The 23,834-nt window shown below is 45.4% G+C and overlaps 1 protein-coding gene across 1 annotated transcript in view; it reads right to left on the bottom strand.

Moving 5' to 3' along the window:
- The window catches only part of ATPAF1 (ATP synthase mitochondrial F1 complex assembly factor 1), a 43,536-nt gene that overhangs the window by 4,571 nt on the left and 15,131 nt on the right, over positions 1 to 23,834 (bottom strand). The window contains exons 6-7 of the mRNA XM_063427180.1: positions 21,830 to 21,877; positions 12,765 to 12,860 (exon numbers count right to left, since the gene is read on the bottom strand). Of these exons, the coding sequence (XP_063283250.1) occupies positions 12,765 to 12,860; positions 21,830 to 21,877 (144 nt within the window). The remainder of the gene's footprint in view (positions 1 to 12,764; positions 12,861 to 21,829; positions 21,878 to 23,834) is intronic.

Here is a 23,834-nt window from a genome sequence, read left to right as displayed (position 1 = left end):
CGACTACAGGCCTACAAAACTGCACAGAGTACGGCACGCTCCCCTCCCTTCCCCTCACCACAGCAACTCAGACCCCAGCGAGCACTCCCGACCCTGGGCTGAAACGACCGGAGCAAAGCATGAACAGTACAACCGAGCTCCAATGCCCACACACCGAAGCCCGACCCAAACTACAAGACATTGCAAACGTCAACCATCATCCCTAACGGAACTCACCTCAACACCACACAGCCCACGCCAACATCGCAAGCGGTTGAACCACCAACACCTTGGACCCCGATAAAGACTGCTCCCCCCCACCAACCTGCCGACCACCAGCGACGAGAACACCCCCTCCACCAGCCAAGACACCCAGCAACCACAGCCCGCCCTACCCTGGCACCTCTCTCCGGGCCCATGCCCACCATGGAACACGGACGTTAGTGCTGGGAAAAGGGACACCGCAACCCGGACACTGAGCATAACGCAGCAAGTATTTAACAACTGGGACAGTACTAGTATCAACCCCATAAGCATCCTGTGTAGCGACTATCGCTCACACCTACCCGGCCCCAGGTTACACCCCAGGCCTCAACAGCAGAAAACACAGGGGACTCGGGGGGAGGGGGGGGGGGGGGGAGGAGAGGGGTCGAAGGGGTAATGTTCATAAACGCCTAACCGGGGAGACGGGGTGACCGACAAAAACAGGACAACACGGGCCCCCGGGGACGCCTCCATACCACACATAGGGGCAGGGAGGGCCCAACTCAGACCCTACCGGACGCCCATCCCCTGCCAGGACCCATCGACAACACCTGACGGCGGACCCAAGACAGATTACCTGCATACCCCGGTTCTACACCCAGAGCACCACGACACCCCAGCAAGGTAACACACACCTCCACAGTAGACGCTACCTATGACCACACTGGGTAGACCACCGGAGAGTGGACAAGACGGGGGGCCCCCACAGACGGAACGGACGGAGCACCACACACAAGACACAGACTGGACGACCTAGCTCTGGGACACCTTAAGGGTCGCTGGGGATATGGTAGGCCGGACACCTCCCGATAGAGACATTGCAAAGCCTGCCAAATGCATTGTTCCTTGACCTCTAACTATTGTTTGACTGTTTGATGTTTAGTATTACTAATGTATAATTGTTGAAGGGTTCTATTGCTGAAAAGATAATGCCACTACACATAATACACAAGAGGCACAGAACTCAACCCCGGCCAGCGGCCGTAACAGCTCTATAACGCTCCATACGACAGCCACCACACCAGAACAGACCACAATCCGCCCCCCTTTAGGGGGGGGGACGATACAAGGCAGCCTCAAGGCTTGGAATAGGCACATACACACGACACTGGGCCTCACCAGGCCACATAAGACACGCCTACCCGCTACCAACGATAAAGCGTAGCGAACATACTATACACAGGGCTACTCCGTACACTTACACCGCCAACGACGCGGGATTGCTCCCCCCACGCCCCCGTGGGTCACTCCCAGCCGAACGGGCGGCGGCGGCGCAGATCTCGCGTCGATGGCGCAGGGAAACATCCCACCGCACAAGCACCCACGCCTAGCACCCGAACACTCAGGGTCGCATAACACAAAACAAAACCAGCACGCAACACATGGAGCAAAGTCTACCAAATGCACTGTTCTCCGACCTCTGACTATTGTATGATGTTTAATATTGCTAATGTATACTTGTTTAAGGGTTCAATAGTTGAAAAGTTAATGCCAACACGCACATTACACATGGTTTGCAGAACACAACCCCGACCAGAGGCCGCAGCAGTTCCACAACGCTACATACGATAGACACCACACCTGGCACGCAACACCTGGTGCAAGGTCTACCAAATGCAATGTTCTTTGATATCTGCCTATTGTATGATGTTTAACACTGCTAATGTATACTTGTTCAAAGGTTCTATTGTTGAAAAGTTAAAGCCAACACGCATACTACACAGGGACTACAGAACACTACCCCGGCAAGAGGCCGCAGCAGTTCCATAACGCTCCATACGTAAGACACCAAACCAGAACAGACCACAACCCTCCCCCCCCCTTTAGGGGGTGGACGATACCCGGCAACCCAAACGCTGGGAATAGGCACAAACCCACACTACAACCGGCCTCACCAGGCCACACAAGACACGCCCACCCATTACCAACGACGGAGCACAGCGAACATACTCTACATAAGGCCACTCCGCACACTTCCAGCGACGCGGAGCTGCTCCCCCTCCGCCCCCGTGGGCCACCCCCAGCTAGCCGGGCGGCGGCGGCGCAGATCTTGCGTCGCTGACACAGAGAAACACCGCACTAGCACACATACCCAACATTCGAACACTCATGGTCACACAACACAAAACCAATCCGGCACGCAATACCGGGACTCCACACATATAGCAACCACTTAAAAAACACCTCCCAAGCGACACCAAACGCACCCCCCCACCACACAGCAGAAAGCGCAGGAAAACACCTTCGCCCAACTCCCACCTTTCCCCACCGACCCCCCTACCTCACACCCACCTCCCGGCTCAGTTAAATACATTTGACGATGGGCAGGCCTTAGGCGGAACCTGCCATCACTTGAGAACACTCTCCCCCTACCGGCCTCGGCCCTCCCGAGAACCGCCACACGGACCTCGGGCCGGCTAACCGAGACCCCCGCCTAACTAACGACTGGCCAGTTAGATAAGCCCAGTCCGCCACGAACCCAGCCCCCGCGGGACGACCACACCCCAACAGACCCGCGCAGGCAGAGCCCCAACAACCCCCCACCTCCCACCCCCCCCGCCTACCCCAACCCACACCAAACACCCACCAAACGCGTCCGCGCCCAGGAGACACACCAAACTAAACACAACCCAACACCTATCCACTCGACGGAGACAACCAGGCTACGACAGCATGCCACCACGGAACCTCCAAATCCGTTTCACATCCCTCAACGTCAAGGGACTCAATTCGCCGGGGAAAAGACATGGGACACTGCGATGGGCAAACCGGACGGGAGCGGATATCATCCTACTACAGGAAACCCACTTTACTGATCAAAAACAATTCCCACTTGTCAACCGACACTTTAGAAGATACTATCTGGCGAACTCGCCAGAAGCAAAAACAAAAGGGGTCGTGATACTGCTACGAAACTCCTGCCCACTGGACGACATTCAAATTCGCAAAGACCCAGCAGGGAGATTCCTCTTCCTCACGGGGAGAGCGGGAACAACCACGCTAACCATATGCTCCCTATACGCCCCCACCACCCCAGACGCATCATTCTGGGACACATTCAAGATCCACCTCAAGACCCTCTCCGCCAAACACATAATTGTCGGCGGAGACCTAAACGCGACCCTCACGCCTGCCACTGACAGAAGGACACGCGATGGAAAGGCATCTGCTCCAACCAGAAATGACAAACTATATGCGGACTTCTTAACCGACACACCCTTACTGGACGCATGGAGACTCCAGCACCCGTCGTCGGTAGACTTCACCTTCTACTCCCACACTCACAGGTCCTATTCCCGCATCGACGGATTCCTTATTTCACAAGCAGTCCAACCCTGGATCACCCACACGCACATAGGAAGCATCGCGTGGTCGGACCACGCCGAAGTGGCTCTAACGATACAGATCCCTCTACGAGCACACCCGTGGAGATGGAAGCTCAACCCATGGATACTTAAAGACACGGCTACAGTCCACACCGTGTCAGAGCACCTTAAAACCTACTTCGACCTTAATACCACAGACGACGTAGCGCCAACAACGGTCTGGGCAGCTCACAAGGTAACAATCAGAGGCAACCTTATCGCGATAGCCACGGCCCTCAAGAAACAAAGAGTACAAAAACCCACGGAAGCTCTGAAGGAACTATCGAGACTCGAAACCCTCCACAAGCAGAACCCGACAGACTCACTCCTTGAGCAACTCAAGGCGACAAGGGAACATCTCAAACAACTATCGGCAGCAGACGTAGCAAGGAACCTCATGTGGTCCAAGCAACGATTCTATGAAAAAGGAAACAAAGCGGACTCACTCCTGGCAAACTGCCTCAAAAAAAGGCAGGACAACAAGAAAATTTCGAAAATCCGAACCAGGTCCGGAGAAACAACAACAAACCCGGAAGCAATAGCCCAAGAGTTCCTCCAATACTACACCAACCTCTACAACCATGCCGCTACAACACCCACGGGAGACACAGAGCAGTCAAAGACCATATCCTCCTTTCTGAGACCCCTCAACCTACCAGCTCTTTCCAACGTAGCGCAAGCCAAACTGGAAATGCCTATAGAGGCCGGAGAAATCGCCCTAGTCCTTAAGACACTAAAACCAAGGAAAAGCCCGGGACCGGACGGCTTTACTGCCATCTACTACAAGACATTCCAGGCCATACTAATACCGCACCTATGCAAAGCCTTCAACTCACTGCTACAAGGACATGAACTCCCCCCCGACATGCTAATGGCTGACATATGCCTCCTGCCCAAGCCCGGGAAAGATCACCTCGACCCGGGTCACTACCGCCCCATTTCGCTCCTCAACACAGACTTGAAGATCCTAACAAAAGCCCTGGCCAACCGCCTCAACCCGCACCTCCCATCACTGATCCACCCGGATCAGGTCGGTTTTATCCCCAAAAGACAGGCAGCGGATAACACCAGGAGAACGTACGACACGATCTGGTACGCCAAACACCGAAACATACCATCAGTTGTGCTATCCCTAGACGCCGAGAAGGCATTCGACCGCCTTCTCTGGTCATTCATGCACACAGTACTGGCCCACCTTAAATTCCCACCGGGATTCCTGAACATTATAAGAGCAATATACCACCGACCTACCGGAAAACTCCTACTCCCCCATGTAGACACCCAAATCTTCAGCATCAAAAACGGGACCAGACAGGGGTGTCCCCTCTCCCCGTTACTCTTCGCAATCTCATTGGAACCTCTGCTCCAGGCCATCCGCACCCATCCCGCCATACAGGGGATACAGATCAGGCGAGAAGCGTACACCGTGGCAGCCTACGCAGACGACGTTCTCCTAACACTGACGGACCCAATCCCCTCACTGCATGCCACGCTCTCCCTCATCACCGAATACTCAACCATATCGGGATACAAAATTAATCTAAGCAAGTCAACACTGATGCCCATAGCAACGACTCCCCAGCAACTCCACTTGATACGCCAATCCTTCCCTTTCAGCGTCACCACGACAGCCCTCACTTACCTCGGCACCAGGTTGGCCCCAACACTGGAGGACATATACGACCTCAACTACCCACCACTTCTCAAGACCGCCTATTCGGACCTGCAACGCTGGGACAAGCTAGGGATATCGTGGCTAGGTAGAGTCGCTACCATCAAAATGAACCTCCTCCCACGATTTCTCTACCTCTTCCAGACGCTGCCCATCCCGATACATAAACCGGACTTCAAAACGCCTGCAGGCGGCCATCGACAAATTCATATGGAAAGCTAAACGTCCCAGAATACGCAGAGCCACGATGTACGTTCCTCGACTAAACGGAGGCCTAGGACTACCCAACTTCCAACAATATTACAATGCAACCCAACTAGCCCACATCCAGCAGTGGCACGCCCCCCCCGGCACTAAGCGCTGGGTAGACCTGGAGCACGACATCTTGGGGTGGGACCAACCCTCTTCCTACATGTGGGTACCACGTATACACCGACCGCTGCCACCACCTACCTCGCCGGCAGTCACTCACACATTAACCCTCTGGGACAAACTCAACCCAAAATACGACCGATCATCCTTCATTTCTCCAGTAACACCAATATATCGCAACAAACATTTTCCCCCAGGCCTGACAGCGAAACACTTCTTAGCATTTGACCAACAGGATATCTCCAGATTACTACACCTGTACCGCCAGGGGGCAATTTTCCAGTACACCGACCTCCCCCACGCGGAAACCCTAACCACAAGAGATCACTTTCGGTATATACAACTCCGCGATTTTGCGCAACAACCAATGATCAAACAAGCAGGCACCTCACCACCGACGACATTCGAAAAACAGTGCTTTGACGCACCCCTACACCCAGGGCAAATCTCAGCCCTCTATAACACGCTGACGACCCACACCTCGCAGATCAACCTCACGTACATCACCGCCTGGGAACGCGACCTGGGACCGCCAGAAGAACCAAACGACTGGGCAGATATCTGGGAGGCAACCAACGCATTAACGGTCTGCGTCACACACAAAGAACAAGCATACAAGACCCTGCATCGGTGGTACCTGACGCCGTACAGACTCAACAAAATGGGCCAAAAACCTGACGACGGGTGCTGGAAACAATGCGGCGACACCGGCTCCTATCTCCACTGCTGGTGGACATGCCCAAAACTCAAACCACTTTGGGGAGAAGTTAGCAACCTCCTGGAAAAGGTACTAGAACAGCCAATCACCGCACAACCTTGGACCATGCTCCTCAGTAAACCACTTGACTCACTAACAAGGAACGAAAATAAACTAACAGCCCGAATCAATCTAGCGGCGCGACGAGTGATAGCAGAACTGTGGGCCGACCCCAAAATCCCCACGATCTCAACCATCATTCGCAAAATTAAAGAAACCAGAGACCTGGACGAACTAACAGCACAGATCAACGACACATACAAAGCGTTCCACCGTATATGGGACCCATGGGACATGAACCAGACAAGCCTATACGCAAACCCAACGAAATAAAGTAAAAGACCCGAAGATAGAAACCACACCGAACCACAACCTACGAAGTAAGCACTCCGGACGCAGAACATCATCGCCCAACCGATGGACACGACCCCTCAAGGAAGGCCCTCCGGGCGGACAAACCCCCCTCTCCCCTTAGCCTCCCTCCCTCCCACCCCTCCTCCCTCATCCTCCTCTCCCGATCTGGGGCTCTGCCGGCGCGGGAAAGGGGCAGTTCCCCCCCACCAAGCCACCCCATACAAGAGATAACGACAAGCGGACACCCACATTCCCCCCCCACCCCCCCGCCGCCCTGCATAAAGGTTCGCGAGGACCATACCCCAGGCACGAACCCCACCCGAGATACTCAATCTACATCTACCACAACCAGGGGCACCTGGGAGACATAGGCCTCACAACCACAAAAAACGCTACTAACACGCCCGCCCCGCAGGGGCCAATAGACCACTGTACGCCTGCCCCGAAGGAGCAAGACCACGAGCTCCGAACACCCGAGCACACGGACACACGACAACATTGCATGGGCCAGACCCACCCACCTACACTAATGGGTGACAAGACGCAAATGAATAGGCAGGCGAACCGTTCATCCCCCCTCCTCCCCGATCCCGACCTCCAGCAAGGTCGCTAGCACTGCAAAACATAACTCAGACCCTACAGGCAGATAAAGCGACAGCGGTGCCGGGGGGGGGAGAGGGCGGGGACCGAAAACCAAGAGAGCGGGATGGCGGAGGGGCATTCGATAGGAAATCCCTAATCCCTCCTTCTTCATTCTGTACCCCCACCCCAAACCTTAGACCCAGAGTCGAAGCACTGGTTACATACAAAAGACATCTAGAAAACACAACATAGATGAAAACCAAAAATGAACAACACCGAACAAACTCCAAATGCATGAATGTCGTAACCAACAAATGCAATGTAAAAATGTGTAAGATGTACCGAGACTCTCCACCCCTCTTTGCCTTCTGTACCCCACCCCCCATGACCACAAAAATTGAAAACACTGAAAAATAAAGAATTTATAAAAAAAAAAAAACCCATCTTGCAAAAAAGAAAGAATTTCCGGGATAGAGGCTTTGGCAGGATCTGAACCTCGAAGTGAACACCAGGTTCTGAACTTCATCCAAACTCTGAAATAGATTTTCGAAGTGGACAAGCGGACAGAAGACAGCAAAACGTCACATAAAAGGTCAGAAAGACCATGACCTTGAAGGATCATCCTTGCAGCAACCATGCCGTCAGGTGAAACATCTCCAGGGAATCTACGGGAAGAGTCACATTCTCTAATATGTGAGAAGAGACCGGGAGAGGCCAACGTGAGATGGTCATGTTTTCCACTTCTCTTGACCAACTTCTGTTCGGCCAGAACTGCCAAAATTCTTGCCTTCTCCCATCTTATTTTCTGAACAATCCGTGGTATAAGAGCGATAGGAGGGAAAACATAAGCCATGTCGAAGTTCCAAGGGATCAATAGACCGTCTAGGACATCTGGGTAATCTCCTGTATGGAGAGAAGCAAATCTTTGTACTTTTCTGTTTCTCCTTGTGGCCAACAAGTCTATCTCTGGCCTGCCGAAGCGTGAAACCAGCTCCAAGAAAACTTGGTGTGACAGTGCCCAGTCTGCCTGAGACCAATGGCTTCTGCAATAATGTTTAGAGACCCTCTGATATGGGTAGCTGATATTGTGAGAAGATTTGCTTGGGCCCAAGACATTATGCGGTAGCAGAGATCTTGTAGAGCTTTCACCTTTGTGCCTCCCTGGTGATTTAAATAAGCCACTGTAGTTGCGTTGTCCGACTGAATCCTCACTGACTGATTGGTGATGGCTGAACTGAAGGAAACCAGTGCCTTCCAAACCGCTTTTAATTCCCTGAAATTTGAGGAAGCGCCTGCCTCCACTCTGTTTCAAAGACCTTGATGGAACAGAGAACCTAGATGGGCGCCCCAACCCGTCTGTGAGGCATCTGTGGTTATCGTAATCCACTGTTTCTGTTTCCTTTGAGATGTTGCTTCTGTCTTTCCACCAGTTCAGTTGTCTTTTCACCCCTTCGGATAGGTGGAAGGGAGAGTCTAGATCTTCCTGTTTTCGTGTCCATTGGGAAAGAATGTCCCATTGTAATGGTTTTGATTCTGCCTTTGCCCAGGCTACAGCCGGGATTGCAGAAGTGAGGAGGCCTAGTAACCTCATAGCATCCCTGATTGAGCTTAGGTTTTTTTGCAGCTTTGATATGGCTTTTAAAATCCTCATTTGTTTCTCTATTGGTAGAAAAAGAGAGAGGGACTGTGATTCTACCCGAAGACCCAAGAATTCTAGACTCAGTGACGGAGTCAACTTGGATTTTTCCAGGTTCAGGATCCAACCGTGATCTTTCAAAACCTTCATTGCAATCTTGAGATGAAGTTTTAGCAGTTGTCTTGATTGGGCTTTCAGGAACCAATCGTCCAGGTATGGAACAATCGAGATACCTTTCAGACGTAAAACTACTGCTATGGGTGCCAGGATCTTTGTAAAAACTCGAGGAGCTGAGGACAAGCCAAAGGGAAGAGCCTTGAATTGTAAATGGAGAATCCTTCGCTTTCTTGTTAGAACTGCAAACCTGAGAAACTTCCGGGAAGATTCTGAAACCGGTACATGGAGATAAGCATCTTTTAAATCTAACTTTGCCATGTAATCTCCCTTTTGTAAAATGTGTGTCACAGACAGAATACTTTCCATACGGAGCTTCTGGTACGGTATGCAGGTGTTTACTTGTATTAGGTCTAGGATCGGCCGAAAGGATCCATCTGGTTATTGAACCAGGAAAAGGCGTGAGTAAACTCCCTGAAATTCCCAACGTTTGGGTACCTTCTCTACCACATATTTTCTTAAAAGAAGAAGAGCTTCTGTTAGGAGTGCCTCTGTTTTTACCCTTGAAGGATAGCTTGACAGTAGGAAGGATGGACGTGGTCTTGACGAAAACTTTATTCTGTAACCTTCTGAAATGGTTCTTGTAATCCACCCATTTGAAGTACTCTTTTGCCATTCGTGGGCGAAGAACCGAAGGCATCCTCCCACTCTTTTGGCGTCAAAACTTCCTCTTTTTGTCTTGCCTGTTGGATTCCTGTCTAGACCACTGGCTGTTGTTTCCACCATGTTTTTGAAACCTGCGAAACCGCCCTTGGTAACGAAAGGACCTCTGACCCTTGTACTGAAATCTTTTATATCCCTGGGTTCTTGATTCCAGAGGTAGGGCTTTCTTTGTTTCCGACATCTGTCTAATAATGTCTTCCAAAGGAGTACCAAAAAGTTTGTTCCTCTCAAAGGGTAATTCACATAAGGCTGCCTTAGATGCAGAATCAGCTGTCCATGTTCGTAGCCAAAGCGCTCTTCTGGCTATTGACGACAAACCCATAATTCTTGCTGATAAACGAAGAAACTCATCAGAGGCATCCGAAAGGAATTCATTGGATAGTTTCAGTAGGAACATGAGATGGGAAGGATCTGTATCTGATTTTACCATAAGGGAATATTCCAGGGCTTGTAGCCAAACGCTCTGAGCTCTGAGAACCGCTGAACCTGCAATTTCAGCTCTGCACTGATATCCTGTGGCCTGGAATATTCTTCTACATGAAGTTTTGTCTCGTTTGTCCATTGGGTCTTTAAGTCCTGAGACTTCGCCAATGGGTATAGTGGTTTTCTTTGACAGCTGGGCAATCTGAACATCCACTTTAGGAAGATCTTCCCATTTTTCTTCAGACTGTAGCTTGAACGGCAGTTTAAAATGCTTTGAAATAAACGCACGTCTTTCAGGATTCTTCCATTCTCTATGAAGGAGATCCAAGATTTTAGGAGACATTGGGAAACCTTTAACCTTACCCTTGGTAGGTTCTGTTTCTTGTACAGCCGTCGTCACTTCTTTAATAAATTTCTTCAGCTCTTCTGGTGGAAAACCCTCCTCCACACTTGAAGCCAGGCTGGAAATATCCGAAGGTGAAGAAAAAGAGCATTCTCCTGAAGAGACGTCAGACACAGAAGGAGATCTATTCCTCCTACGTTTTGTAGGCAGTTACTCTTGAATAGCCGGTTCTTTTTTCACAGCATCTTTAAAAGATTCAAATGTCTGGGACAAATTTTCCTGAAACCAGCCCAGGAAGGATGCCATATCAGTCTGCTTGGCTTTTTCTAGCAATTCCGTTGAGCACTGATTGCATGTCTTTTTGCGACATCCGTCAGGTAGAGGTACCGCACATTCCAGACAACATAAGTGCTTAGATTTGCTTGAGGCTTTTTTCGGAACAGATGCTGACATCTTGTCTTTATCTGTCTTATCTGGAGATTTAGGACTGGACATATCTGTGGGAAAAACACCAGAATAAAATAATTCTAGGAGCATGCATAATGAAAGGTGAAAAAGGAGAGTTTAAATAGTTAAATCTCACCTCAAATCACCTAAGATCTGTGTAGGAGGGCTGGTGAACGGAGAACCAGGACTGTACACCAACCCTTGGGGTTAGGAAGGTCCTTCATAAGGTCCTTCATAAGGTCCTTCATAAGTCCAAGTTTTTAATTTGGCGCCAAACACGTTTCGCGCATGCTCAGTAGCGCGATTCTGTGTTAGGTGGAATGCAACGCCTCCCGGGCGTGCGTTCCACCGCTGTGCGCATGCGTAACGAGCAATGAAGGAGGACCGCCCGGGAACTCTTTCAGAAATGCCACAAAAGCCAGTACCCAGTCGCGTTCCGTAACGCAAACTCGGAAGTACTATTGCCGCTCAGTTCCCGCACGGGAAGCTATCGGGCACTCACCTCCCGGTCAGCAACCTGTGTGGACCGCACCAATTCTCCACCTGCACTGTGGGGGAACCTGTCCATCCCGTTGCCGGGACAAGAAGAACTGGTATGTGAGTCTGGTTTACAGATTATATGGAGGCAGCAGGCGGAGCACAGCAATTAATTTCTAAGAAGGGGGAGCTTCTTGTCCAGAACCATAAGGAACATCCCACTTGTAAGTACTGCCACTATACGAAGGGAAAATAAGCACAATGTCACAAACCCTTTAAACGTTTTTTTTTTTTATTATTTAAACAAAGAAATTTGGATAGAAAATTTCCTAAGCTGCTCATCAACTCACCAAACTGCGAATTAAGCGCTACGCCTCCTGGATAACGTGTTTAAATTTTACAGTTATGGACTTCATGCAAACAAACATATGCAACTGACTATTAATGCCTCCGTTTGTAAGCCCCCAATTAGTTGTAGTTTTTATCTCACTGCTCCCCAGACACAATTTGTCCTCTGACGCCCACATATTATTATTCCAACCACTTATCCAGCAGCATCAAGCTCTCTATTACACATGTACATATTAATTCTGTAATCCCTTCTGTCACAATATTTTTCTTGCGCGTTTCCTTCCATCCTCTACGCTGGTCTCAGAGCTGAATCTTACACCCCCTCATTTATTTCACTCTAAACTGAACAGCAGAAACAGACTTGAGCAGGCGGCTAACATGATTAACTTTTCAATGAATCAGTTTAAATTCCCCAAGACAGCAGCACAAATTACAGCTACTGTGAGACAGAAGGGAGGCAGTCAGCCAAGTGCTAAAGCAGGGGTGTGAAACTGCAGCATTTCAGCTGCTGTTGAAGTATAAAAGCCACAATTGTCTACTGGCACAGAATTGGGCAGAGAATTCTAAAAGTTGCCATTCAGCAATAACTTTGGTGGGGTGTAGAGTAACACTCCTGCAATGCTGGATTGTAAGAAGAGATTTGAAAAGGGATTCAGGGTGTTAACATTCACACATAGTTTTATTTGTTTTGGGGGGGGAGGGGGGGTATTTTATGTGCCTGGGTTTACAGGCTGAACTCAGAATTAGAGAAAATTCAGACCAAATCAATCAATCTGAAAATAATCCATGACTTGCAATTCTGGCTCGCTTATTTTGCACCAAAACCTCAAATTCCCTTGTTAATTTTCCACAGCTCCCACCTAAGCAATTAAACCTTATAGGCTCTCAGCCCAAAATGCACCTACCTGAATATTAATAAGAGATGTAAAATGGAGCTCGGTTGTAGACCACTGACCCACGAAAAACTCATATCCCTCCTGCCTGGGCAACGCATACAGGAACTGCAGAGAAAATACAAAAAAGGTAGGCATGTGAATTACTCCAATACATACATGTCAGTATGTTATCAGGGAGGTACTAGCTCTGTCTGCAAACAGGGAATACAATGTAAGAAAGGGGTGACTGCATACAATTCCATTACAAATACAATACATTTCGTATTTGGAGAGGATTATTAAACAAAAACATAAAATCAATAAAAGAAAAAAAAAATATGATGTTTGTCCTGCTGCCTGATAGATTCAGGTAAATACAAAAAATAAATAAAAATCATGACAGGGGAGAATATTAAAGGGACTCTATAGTCCCTTTAATACAGGTCCTCCAGCCTTCCTTCTTGCTTGCTTTTATATGTACTTTCAGCAAAAAAAAAATAATATTTTCGAGGCTTTTTTATGTTAAAAACTTACCTCCGTTCCAGCGCCGAGCTCCCAGCCATGCCGCGCCCCCTTTTTCGTCAAAATGACGAAATCGTGGGGCCCAATAGGACGCTTCTCTGAGAGAAGCGTCATCGTGATGTGGTGCGCATGCGCGGCTTCGCGCTGCACCAATCGCGTTCTTCATAGAGACATATGAAGACACTCAGTGCTTTACCGCGCATGTGCGCAGAATGCGCGTTCGCGAGCTGAGCGACAGCTCAGCTCGCTGTGTGCCCGCCCCCCTCCTACTCCAAACTTTGCATGCAAACACTATATATAGAGATTTCTCTATATATAGTGTTTGCATACAAATACACACATATTGTTAAACATACACACACACTTTAAATAAATATTGTTAAACACATGCACACTATTTCTAATTCTTTCTATTTATCTATATCTATTTCTATCTATCTCTTATTGTGTTATCTATCTATATCTATCTCTTTCTATCTAATTATTTATATTTCTTTCTATCTTTTTCTCTTTCTTTCTTTCTCTTTCTTTCTTTCTCTCTATCTATATCTATCTAATTCTTTCTCTTTCTTTCTCTCTATCTATATCTATCTAATTCTTTCTCTTTCTTTCTCTCTATCTATATCTATATAATTCTTTCTCTTTCTTTCTATCTATATCTATCTACTTCTTTCTATCTACTTCTTTCTATCTACTTCTTTCTATCTACTTCTTTCTATCTACTTCTTTCTATCTACTTCTTTCTATCTACTTCTTTCTATCTACTTCTTTCTATCTACTTCTTTCTATCTAATTCTTTCTATCTAATTCTTTCTATTTCTATCTAATTCTTTCTTTCTAATTCTTTCTATTTCTATCTAATTCTTTCTATCTATCCATATCTATCTATTTCTATCTATTCCTTTCTATCTATCTAATTATTTCTATCAATCTATCTCTATCTAATTCTTTCTATTTCTTTCTATCTACCTATCCATATCTATCTATTCCTTTCATCCATATACATCCCCAAATCCATCCACTCCCATAATCCATCCACTCCCATCATCCATATCATCCATCCACTCCCATCATCCATATCATCCATCCACTCCCATCATCCATCCACTCCCATCATCCATCCACTCCCATCATCCATCCACTCCCATCATCCAAATACATCCACTCCCATCATCCAAATACATCCACTCCCATCATCCAAATACATCCACTCCCATCATCCAAATACATCCACTCCCATCATCCAAATCCACCCCCAAATCCATCCACTCCCATCATCCATATCACCCACTCACCCTCAGTCACCCACCCACACTCACTAAATACATTTACTTACTGTTTGAATCCTCTCCTCCTCCTCCTCTTCGGTCTTCAGCTGTCAGCTCAAGCCACTCCCACGCAGTGCTGACAGCCTCAGCACACAAAGCACGTGCACAGTGCTTTGTGTGCTGATAGCACGTCTGAAGTATTCACCCATGCATGAATACGTCAGACGTGAACAAGGCCTTTTTAGGGCCTCTGAACTCGGAAGTCCCTCTTGTGGCCGTCTGATTGACTGCAACAAGAGGTGTTCCAAGCTTCCAATGTAAACACTGCATTTTCTCAGAAAATACATTGCTTACAAGAAAAAGGCTGCAGGGAGCTGTAGCACTCACCTGAACAACCTCATTAAGCTAAAGTTGTTCAGGTGACTATAGTGTCCCTTTAAGGAAGTTGTTAAAGGGACACTCCAAACACCTTAATTCCTTTATCTTGCTTAAATGGTTTAGGTTATGTGGAAATCAAAACAGTAAAGGAGGAGACTATATTTAAAAGAAGGAGAACTACCACAACAAGAGGACATAGTCTTAAATTAGAGGGACAAAGGTTTAAAAATAATTTCAGGAAGAATTCCTTTACTGAGAGGGTAGTGGATGCATGGAATAGCCTCCCAGCTGAAGTGGTAGAGGTTAACACAGTGAGGGAGTTTAAGCATGCGTGGGATAGGCATAAGGCTATCCTAGACTTAAGATAAGGCCAAGGACTAATTTAAAGTATTTTGAAATATTGGGCAGACTAGATGGGCCGAATGGTTCTTATCTGCCGTCACATTCTATGTTTCTATGTAAGAGTGTATCCTCTTTTTCATTTTACAAAAAGAGCAGATTTCAATAGATAAGTACACTTTTATAAATTAACCTGATACTTCCGGGTTTTATTAGCTCAGCGGAGCTCAAATAAAGAGGCAGCCATTGCCCTGAGCACCTGCCTTGCAAAGACCTCTTATTCAACTGAATTGGAAAGTCTGTGATTGGACAGCCACAGAAAGTCTGGGTGGAGTTAGAAGGGGAGGGCTTACAAAGGCTGCAGACAAGAGAACTGCAGCTTCTGCATGTTGTTTTTAGACCTATTCACAATAATAAAAAATAAATGCATGTTTTCATTGTGGGTATATCTACTAAATAGTATATTTTTGGCAGTGGCATGTTCTTTTAAAAATTAACAAAACAACTCTATAGGGCAGACAATTTTTAAAAACATTTTTATAAAGTACAATATTATGTAGGTAGAACATGCCTTATGTGGAAGATCACGTGGAATCCAGTTCTATGAATTCTATATCTGCCTCATGTTGATTGCTGTATATTTATCTCTAAATATTCACTGTTTTGAATAGGCCAATGACCAGGGCTCGAGTCCTGCAGGAACGCGTGGGAACGGCGTTCCCGCACTTTTTTCACAGCGGGAACGCCATTCCCTTTAGAAGTCCTGCAGGACTTGCCCTTTGTAACAGAGGGGAACTGACTGAGCAGCAGGGGGCAGGCTCCCAGCAGGAGAGGAAAATTGGAAGAGCTTGCATCTCAGGCAGAGGGAACAAGCCAGCATTGAAGGACACCTAGTCACCAGCATGCAATTAATGACCCCAGCACTGGACCCACCTCCTGTTACCAGGGAGCACAAGAGAGCAAACAGCCCCCTGTGCATTAATCTTATTGTACAGCCCCCCTCCCACTCCCTGGGACAGGGACCGGGCAAATGCAGCATCTGAGGGGTAAGTCACTGATAACTATGGACTGTCCTGTGCTAATAGATTCTGTTTTATTAGTTGGGTGTTGGGTGTCAGCAAACATCCCATTACCAAGTAGGCCTCACTGAACTTTATAACTGGCATCAGAAGGATCTTACCGAGATTTACTGCATCTTACCTCTGACTGGGGTCAGCTCACCTTTTAAGGGTTAAATCCTCCATCAATCTTTGCAGAATTGTGTATATAATATAGAAAATCTATTTATTTCTCTTAGTAACTTTATGTTGGGGGAAAATAATGATACAGTCCTGCTGTTGTGTCCTGTATCCCTTGGTTGTGAGATGTGTTATAAAGCATTTATTTCAGTGTTTTGAAAAATTTATTTCTGGGTCTATTAACCTCTGCAGTGCTGGGGATAAGTGCAGACTGCATTGAATGGCTTGTTTGCACCCCATGTCTGCATGCAGTTGGTGTATATGCAGAACAGACTGCAATCGGACAATATATTTAATCTTAAAAGAATGCATGTGTGATTTAATGATGGGAAATTGTTTATTATGACCATGCAGGGTGTAAATGAATAATGCATTTAATTGGTTTAGTTATTTTTTTTTAAGCCTGCAAAATGCTAAGAAAATTACCTGAAGTAAGGGGTGACAGCTTTAGATAGGGAGCTAGCAGCTCTGCATATGAAGAGGTGGTTGTGTTTAGAGAGAGACAGTCTGACATCTCCGAGTAAATAATGCTAAACATGACTGCTGTTTATCTCACTATGCACAGCTTGGGTGCTTTTAACCAACACACAGCCACAATATGCATACATGTTTACATATTCACCATGCTCCCTTTTCATGCGAGCTATTCAAATGTGTGTGTGTGTGTGTCACATATAGCAATAACTGTATTTTTATATGGGCTTTCCAAAATGGCTTTATATTATTTTCTATTATTTGTAGTGGGTTGTAAGCTCAGGTTAATGTTCATAGGGGGTATGATATATCCTTAAAAAAAAAAAGTGTACACCAGATTTATTGAATGCTCTGCAGTTAGAAGCTAGAACATTGTATGTGTATGTATGTGTATGTGTATGTGTGTATATATATATGTATCACCCCAAAGGAGGAGGGAGAGACTCTATGCTGTTTTTTTTTTTTTTTTTTTTTTTAAATGAGGGGAAAAGTAAATATTGAAGTAAACGCAACCCGTTAAAGGACCACTCTAGGCACCCAGACCACTTCAGCTTACTGAAGTGGTCTGGGTGCCTGGTCCCTCTCGGATTAACCCTTTTGTTTTATAAACATAGCAGTTTCAGAGAAACTGCTATGTTTATAATAGGGTTAATCCAGCCTCCAAATCCTCTAGTGGCTGTCTTATTGACAGCCGCTAGAGGCGCTTGCGTGATTCTCACTGTGAAAATCACAGTGAGAGCACGCAAGTGTCCATAGGAAAGCATTGTAAATGCTTTCCTATGAGACCGGCTGAACGCGCGAGCAGCTCTTGCCGCGCATGCGCATTCAGCCGAAAGGGAGGATCGGAGGTCGAGAGCTCCCCGCCCGGTGCTGGAATAAAGGTAAGTTTTAACCCTTCACTCTCCCCAGAGCCCAGCGGGAGGGGGTCCCTGAGGGTGGGGGCACCCTCAGGGCACTATAGTGCCAGGAAAACAAGTATGTATGTTTTCCTGGCACTATAGTGGTCCTTTAATACATTGTATAGGACAAAGATGAGTGGGGTTTTTGTTCCTGTTCACATTTTTCTTTTTATTTGCACTCATGGAGGCACAGGGTGTTTAGCACCATTTTGTTTTTTTGTTTAGACATTTTGTTGGGGGGGACGTCGAGGGGGTGCATGGCTTGTTCTGATGGTAACTAGGGACAGCTTTAGAACACCCATGAAAGTGTTTTTTTTAGGAGCACTAGGGATATCAATTAAACTGTTAATAGCTCCCGACTGATTCCTCTTCTGCAACTGTCACTAGTCTAATACTATCCTTACCTTTTTGTGTCATTTTACCCCACTCCCTCTAGCATGTAAGCTCATTGAGCAGGGCCCTCAACCCCTCTGTTCCTGTGTGTCCAACTTGTCTGGTTACAAATACATGTCTGTTAGTCCACCCATTGTAAAGCGCTGCGGAATTTGATGGCGCAATATAAATTACATAATAATAATATTATTATTATTATTATTATTATTATTAAGGAATGCAAACTGGCTGACCACTGATCAGTTTAACTCAATTTCAGTTCCTGCTCCTTTTTCTGTCTTTAGCTGTCCTGTAAGCTGTTTCTGGCTTTTATCTCTAGCCCCAGTACAGCTATGTTGGATGTGTAGGAGCTGAGCCTGCCAATTACTTTCTACCCTCCAGACTTACTGGTATCAGTTCATTTCACCATTTAGGCAATACTCCTATCTGAACTTCTTAGCTAGCCTATGAGACTATGTATAGTCCTCATTGAGTAATAGTATTGCTCTTTGGTTGATCCACCCAAGACTAGGGATAATAACTGATACTTGGTGTTGACTCAATATCTGTCTCCAGAGGTATTCATTTTATTGTGCACATTAATAAAGTAGCTGTTCGGTAGATACGATTGGAGACACTCTAGTGAGTGGTAGGGCCTTTCACTCCCCACTCGTCTTTGTCCTATACAATTAACAGGTTGCATTTACTTCATTATTTACTTTTCCCCTCAATTTTTTTAAAAACCAGCATAGAGTCTCTCCCTACTCCTTTGGGGGTGATTTTACATTTAGTGCTCTTGGGTCCAAGCCCTTTTTGGTGGATCTGGTACCACCATACTGACCACTGTGTGCTTTTCTCAACTTTGATTGGGTTCACACAGTAATCTCCATTTTTTAGTTGCATATATATATATTATATATATACATACACATACATACATATACACACACATTGTAGATCTCGAAAGCTGGTCTTTGAAATATTATATTAGTCCAATAAAAAAAGGCATCATTGCATACTGCAATACTCTAGTATTTTGGCATATATATGTGTGTGTGTGTGTTTGTGTCAGGTGTTTATCGCATGTTTCCTTCTGTCTTTGATGTTTCCATTTTTTATATTTTGTTAAATAATACGTTGTATGTGAATTTTGGTGATGTCTTTGTAAACTGGCACTTTACAATAAATGTTGCCCTGTATTTTCTGAGAAATATATATGCATACGAGCGTATAATTTTAAAAAAATTCCCACACTTTTTTCCCCAGGACTTGACCCCTGCCAATGACTATAGATAGATGTAAGAGTAACCCCTTCGATATCAAGCTTCTTCATTGAAAAAAAGCATAAAGATTAATTACAATGTACAATGTATGTGCCCCAAAACCACTACATTAAGCTGTACTAGTTCTGGTGACCATTGTGTTCCTTAAATTCTGTTAAGCAGAATAAAATATTTCAAATTAAACTTTGACCTACAGCAGGCATAGGGGTTATCTGACTTCAGGCCGTTCATATATTGCATTTCTTCTTTCCTAATATTGGAAGCTGGTTTCCCAGTTCTGTTCACAGTGACACTTTTCCCTTTAATAACAGACAGATTACAAAATGTAATACAATTCCAAGACAACATAAAACCTCATATCAAGTGGTAATTATTATGTTTATTACAGTGTCATCTGATGAAAATAGTGGATAAAGGGACACTCCAGGCACCCAGACCACTTCTGCTCATTGGAGTGGTCTGGGTGCCAACTCCCACTACCCTTAACCCTGCAAGTGTAATTATTGCAGTTGTTTTTATAAACTGCAATAATTACCTTGCAGGGTTAAGTCCTCCCCTAGTGGCCGTCTACTAGACAGCCACTAGAGGTCACTTCCTGCATCATAGCACAGATTATCTGTGCTAGAGCGTCGCTGGACGTCCTCACGCTGTGTGAGGACCTCCAGCGTCGCTCTATTCCCCATAGGGAAGCATTGAAATTCATTTTCAATGCTCTCCTATGGGGTGCGCCAATGGGGTGCGCCATTAGGTCTCCTCGGCCAGTGGGCGGGATCAGTCTCGCCCACCGGCCGACGGAGGAAGAAGGTGGAGCGGCGGGGGAGGAGCAGGCAGCGACGTGGGACATGTCGCTGCCTGAGGTAAGTGACTGAAGGGGTTTTCACCCCTTCAGCAACTGGGGATTGGGGGGTGGGAGGGAGAGGGACCCTCCAGTGCCAGGAAAACAGATTGTTTTCCTGGCACTGGAGTTTCCCTTTACCTGTGTGGAAAAACACTTCAAGTGGTATTACTTGGCACTAGCAGCTGTGATTGACAAACAGGCAATATAATTGAGGGAGATAAAGTAAAAATTACTCAGTTAAGAGCAGACGTTCCAGGCAATTATACCAAATCAATACACAACATGGGCAAGCTATATTAATTAGAAGCTTTTTACAATGTTAATTGGTTGAAAAATATTCTGCATGAGAAATAAGACACTAATAACATACAAGTTAAGGAACAGCGTGCGCACACACACAAATAAATAACCTGTTAGACTGAAAGGGACACTACAGTACCGAAAAAAATGAAAAAAAAAAAAATAACTGTTTAGTAGATATACTTTAAATAAAAACTTGCGTGCATTTAATTGTGCCTATTTTTCCTTAGCAGTATATCTAAAAACAGCTTGCAAAAACTGCAGATCTCATCTACTGCCTTTGCAAGCCCTCCTCTTCTAACCACACCTAGACTTTCTCTGGCTGTCCAATCACAGACTCCCCAATGCATCTCAATGAGAAGCATTTGCAAGGCAGGTGCTCTGAGCAATTGCTGCCTCTTGTGTTGTCGTCTTCAAAAGCCAGGTGTGTGTAACCAGTATCATTTATAACACTGTCAATTTCTACTGAAATCTGCACTTTTTGCAAAAAGGAAAAAACAGGGCATACTCTTCATATATAACGCTTTTCAGCAAGCTCAACTGCTTTACGGGTCTGGAGTGTTCCTTTAACATCACCTATCTAAGCAAACAAATATGGGGATTAAGTTACACCAAAACGTGTTAAGCCTACCACAATGTCACAGTACCCCAACATTAGACGGTCCTGCACTAATAAGCACATAAACATACCAATAACACGCAATTACCATGGCTACAACATGACAACCGTACACTGAGTGATCAGGAAACAAGTCCAATGAAAAAACAATATATGTTTTAAATTATCAAGAAAATAAATTTCTTTTAGATACCAAGTCAAAAATTTAAAAATAGATCCAGAGTGTGCACACAATGTAACTGGTCAGCAGTGACCAAAAATTGGAAGTGTTACTCTTATTAAATGCATTAAAAAAAAAAAAAAAACCTTAGATCTCTTTCAAAGCGGACATGATAAGCTTTCAAAGACATCTAGGAGGTTATTAAAACATTGAGCAGTGACCTACTGCCAGCAGGCCAAGTTTGCAAAATGCACAAACTGAGATTCAAATGCGGGGGGGGGGTATGCAAACACGCAGGTATGCAAACATCTGTGTAGTGAGTGTTCAGAAGATGTTAAAGGAGCCGCGGGCAGTCAAGTAATGACAAATCAGAATAAAACCACTGTAGCAAGCTGTGTAACTCACTGCAGGACAGGTCTGGGCTCTCTGCCACATTATCTCAAAAGCTTCACCCTAAAGAAAGAATAAAAAAAATGTATTTTTTAAAAGCACGAGATAAATAAAATGCAAGAACAAAACAATGATTCAGATTTATATATACATATTTTGCCATCTCTTGGTTCTGGTAACATTTTGGTTTATTGCCCTGTGTATACAAATGCAGACGGGCAGGCAGCTGGGTGGGTGCTTAATTACACAAATTTTTATAAATGGTAAGCCATGAAATAAAATATGGTGACTCATAACAGCTACTAAAGGGTTTAACCATAAAAAAATATATATAATTGTGTAAGTTTCAGGGGCATGCAAGCACTTTCAGAATCCAAAACTATAAAACGATTTATACATAATTATACATTTTATGGATCTCTACTAAATAAATAACTTGTATTAATGCTCTGTAAGGGTAAATGGTTAATTCAATAATCATAGTCACTACATCCCTCTGCCAGGCTCCCTGGTGACTACTTCCAGCTCCTGCAGAGCTGCAGAAGCCGATCCGTCAACATACACAAAAATAAGTCCTGTGTTTAGACTCCCACTACTCCTGGGCGGTAGCAATGACCGTTGTACACAGCAGCCCCAATACATTCAATAAAAAAAACAAGGAAAAAAAGAGTTCTGTGCACTAGTCAAAACTGGAGTTTTTTTGTTTTACTCCAATGGCCATTAGGTGTAAGCCCACCTGCTACTTCAAGGGAAACCTCTCAGGTGGGTCCTACACAAACAATTCACCTTACTTCCTTCAACTCATGTAAAGGGATTTGGAATAGTTTATTTGTTTTTTATTGTATATATTGGGGCTGATTTGTACTACGGTCATTGCTTGCGCCCAATAGTAGTGGGAGTAGTGGGAGTCTGAGCACACCACCTTTTTTTTACGTTGACGGCCCGGCTTCTGCACCTCTGCAGGAGCCGGAAGTAGCCACCAGGGAGTCTGGCAGAGGGCTGTAGTGGTTACGATGATTGGATTAACCCTTTAACTTTACTGGGCATTAATACAAGTTATTTATTTAGCAGCCATCCATAAAATGTATAAACCGTTTTATAGCTTATGTATTCCACAAGTGCTTGCGTGCCCCTGACACTTACAAAAGTATTTTTTTTTTCTGGTTAAACCCTTTAGTAGCTGTTTTTACGGATAACAATTTACTAAAATTGCTCGGACTTATTTTTACCTTGATGTGGCAGGTGGGCTTACATCCTATGGCCATTGCAGTAAAACAAAAAACCTCTATTAGTTAAATATGCATAGGGATTTGGAATAGTGCATCAGCTGACCGTTCTCAGCCAGTGACTAGTGTTCTGTGCAATGAAGGTTTCACAGAACTGACCAGTACAGCACTCTTGTTACACCTTCCGGCAGCAGAGGGGTTAATTTCCAACTGTGCAGCGCTTCAAAGAATAACGCTGCATGTACAGACTCCAGGCACCATGACCACTTCAAATCACTGAAGTGGTTACAGTGCTTTATGTAACTCTTGAATACTAACACTAGTAGTAGTTTTGTTTTTTCTTTGTTGAAGAGTGCCACCTAGTGGGTACACTAGTGTGCACATGAGTGTGTTCTATGCATGCCATTGAGTAGTTCTTGAGACATAATAAACCCCAATAATAAAGATTTAATCTCGAGAACCCCAAGGATCAGGTTGTGGGATGGATGCAAATGAACCATAAATCACTATTGATGGTTTAAATGTGTGTTTCTTTTTTCTCTTTTAAACAAAATATTGTATTTCATAGAATTACTGTTCTCTTTAAAGCATACTACTCAACATTGCAAGCGGTCAATGAGGACAATAATTCCAGGGGCATGGCTACACTAAATATTTATTAATATAGGCGACTTCCTGACCCACCGATAACTACTTATGAAAATGAAAATGTGATTCAGAAGAAGACCAAAGCATGCTACACTAATTACTAGACATATTCATTGCACATTAAAGACACAGTATGTGAGTACTGT

This window comes from Pelobates fuscus, chromosome 7, assembly GCF_036172605.1.
Source record: "Pelobates fuscus isolate aPelFus1 chromosome 7, aPelFus1.pri, whole genome shotgun sequence".
In the NCBI taxonomy this organism is placed as follows: Eukaryota; Metazoa; Chordata; class Amphibia; order Anura; family Pelobatidae; genus Pelobates; species Pelobates fuscus.
The sequence above is the reverse complement of the archived record's forward strand: the minus strand, read 5'-3'. Positions and strand labels throughout refer to the sequence as shown.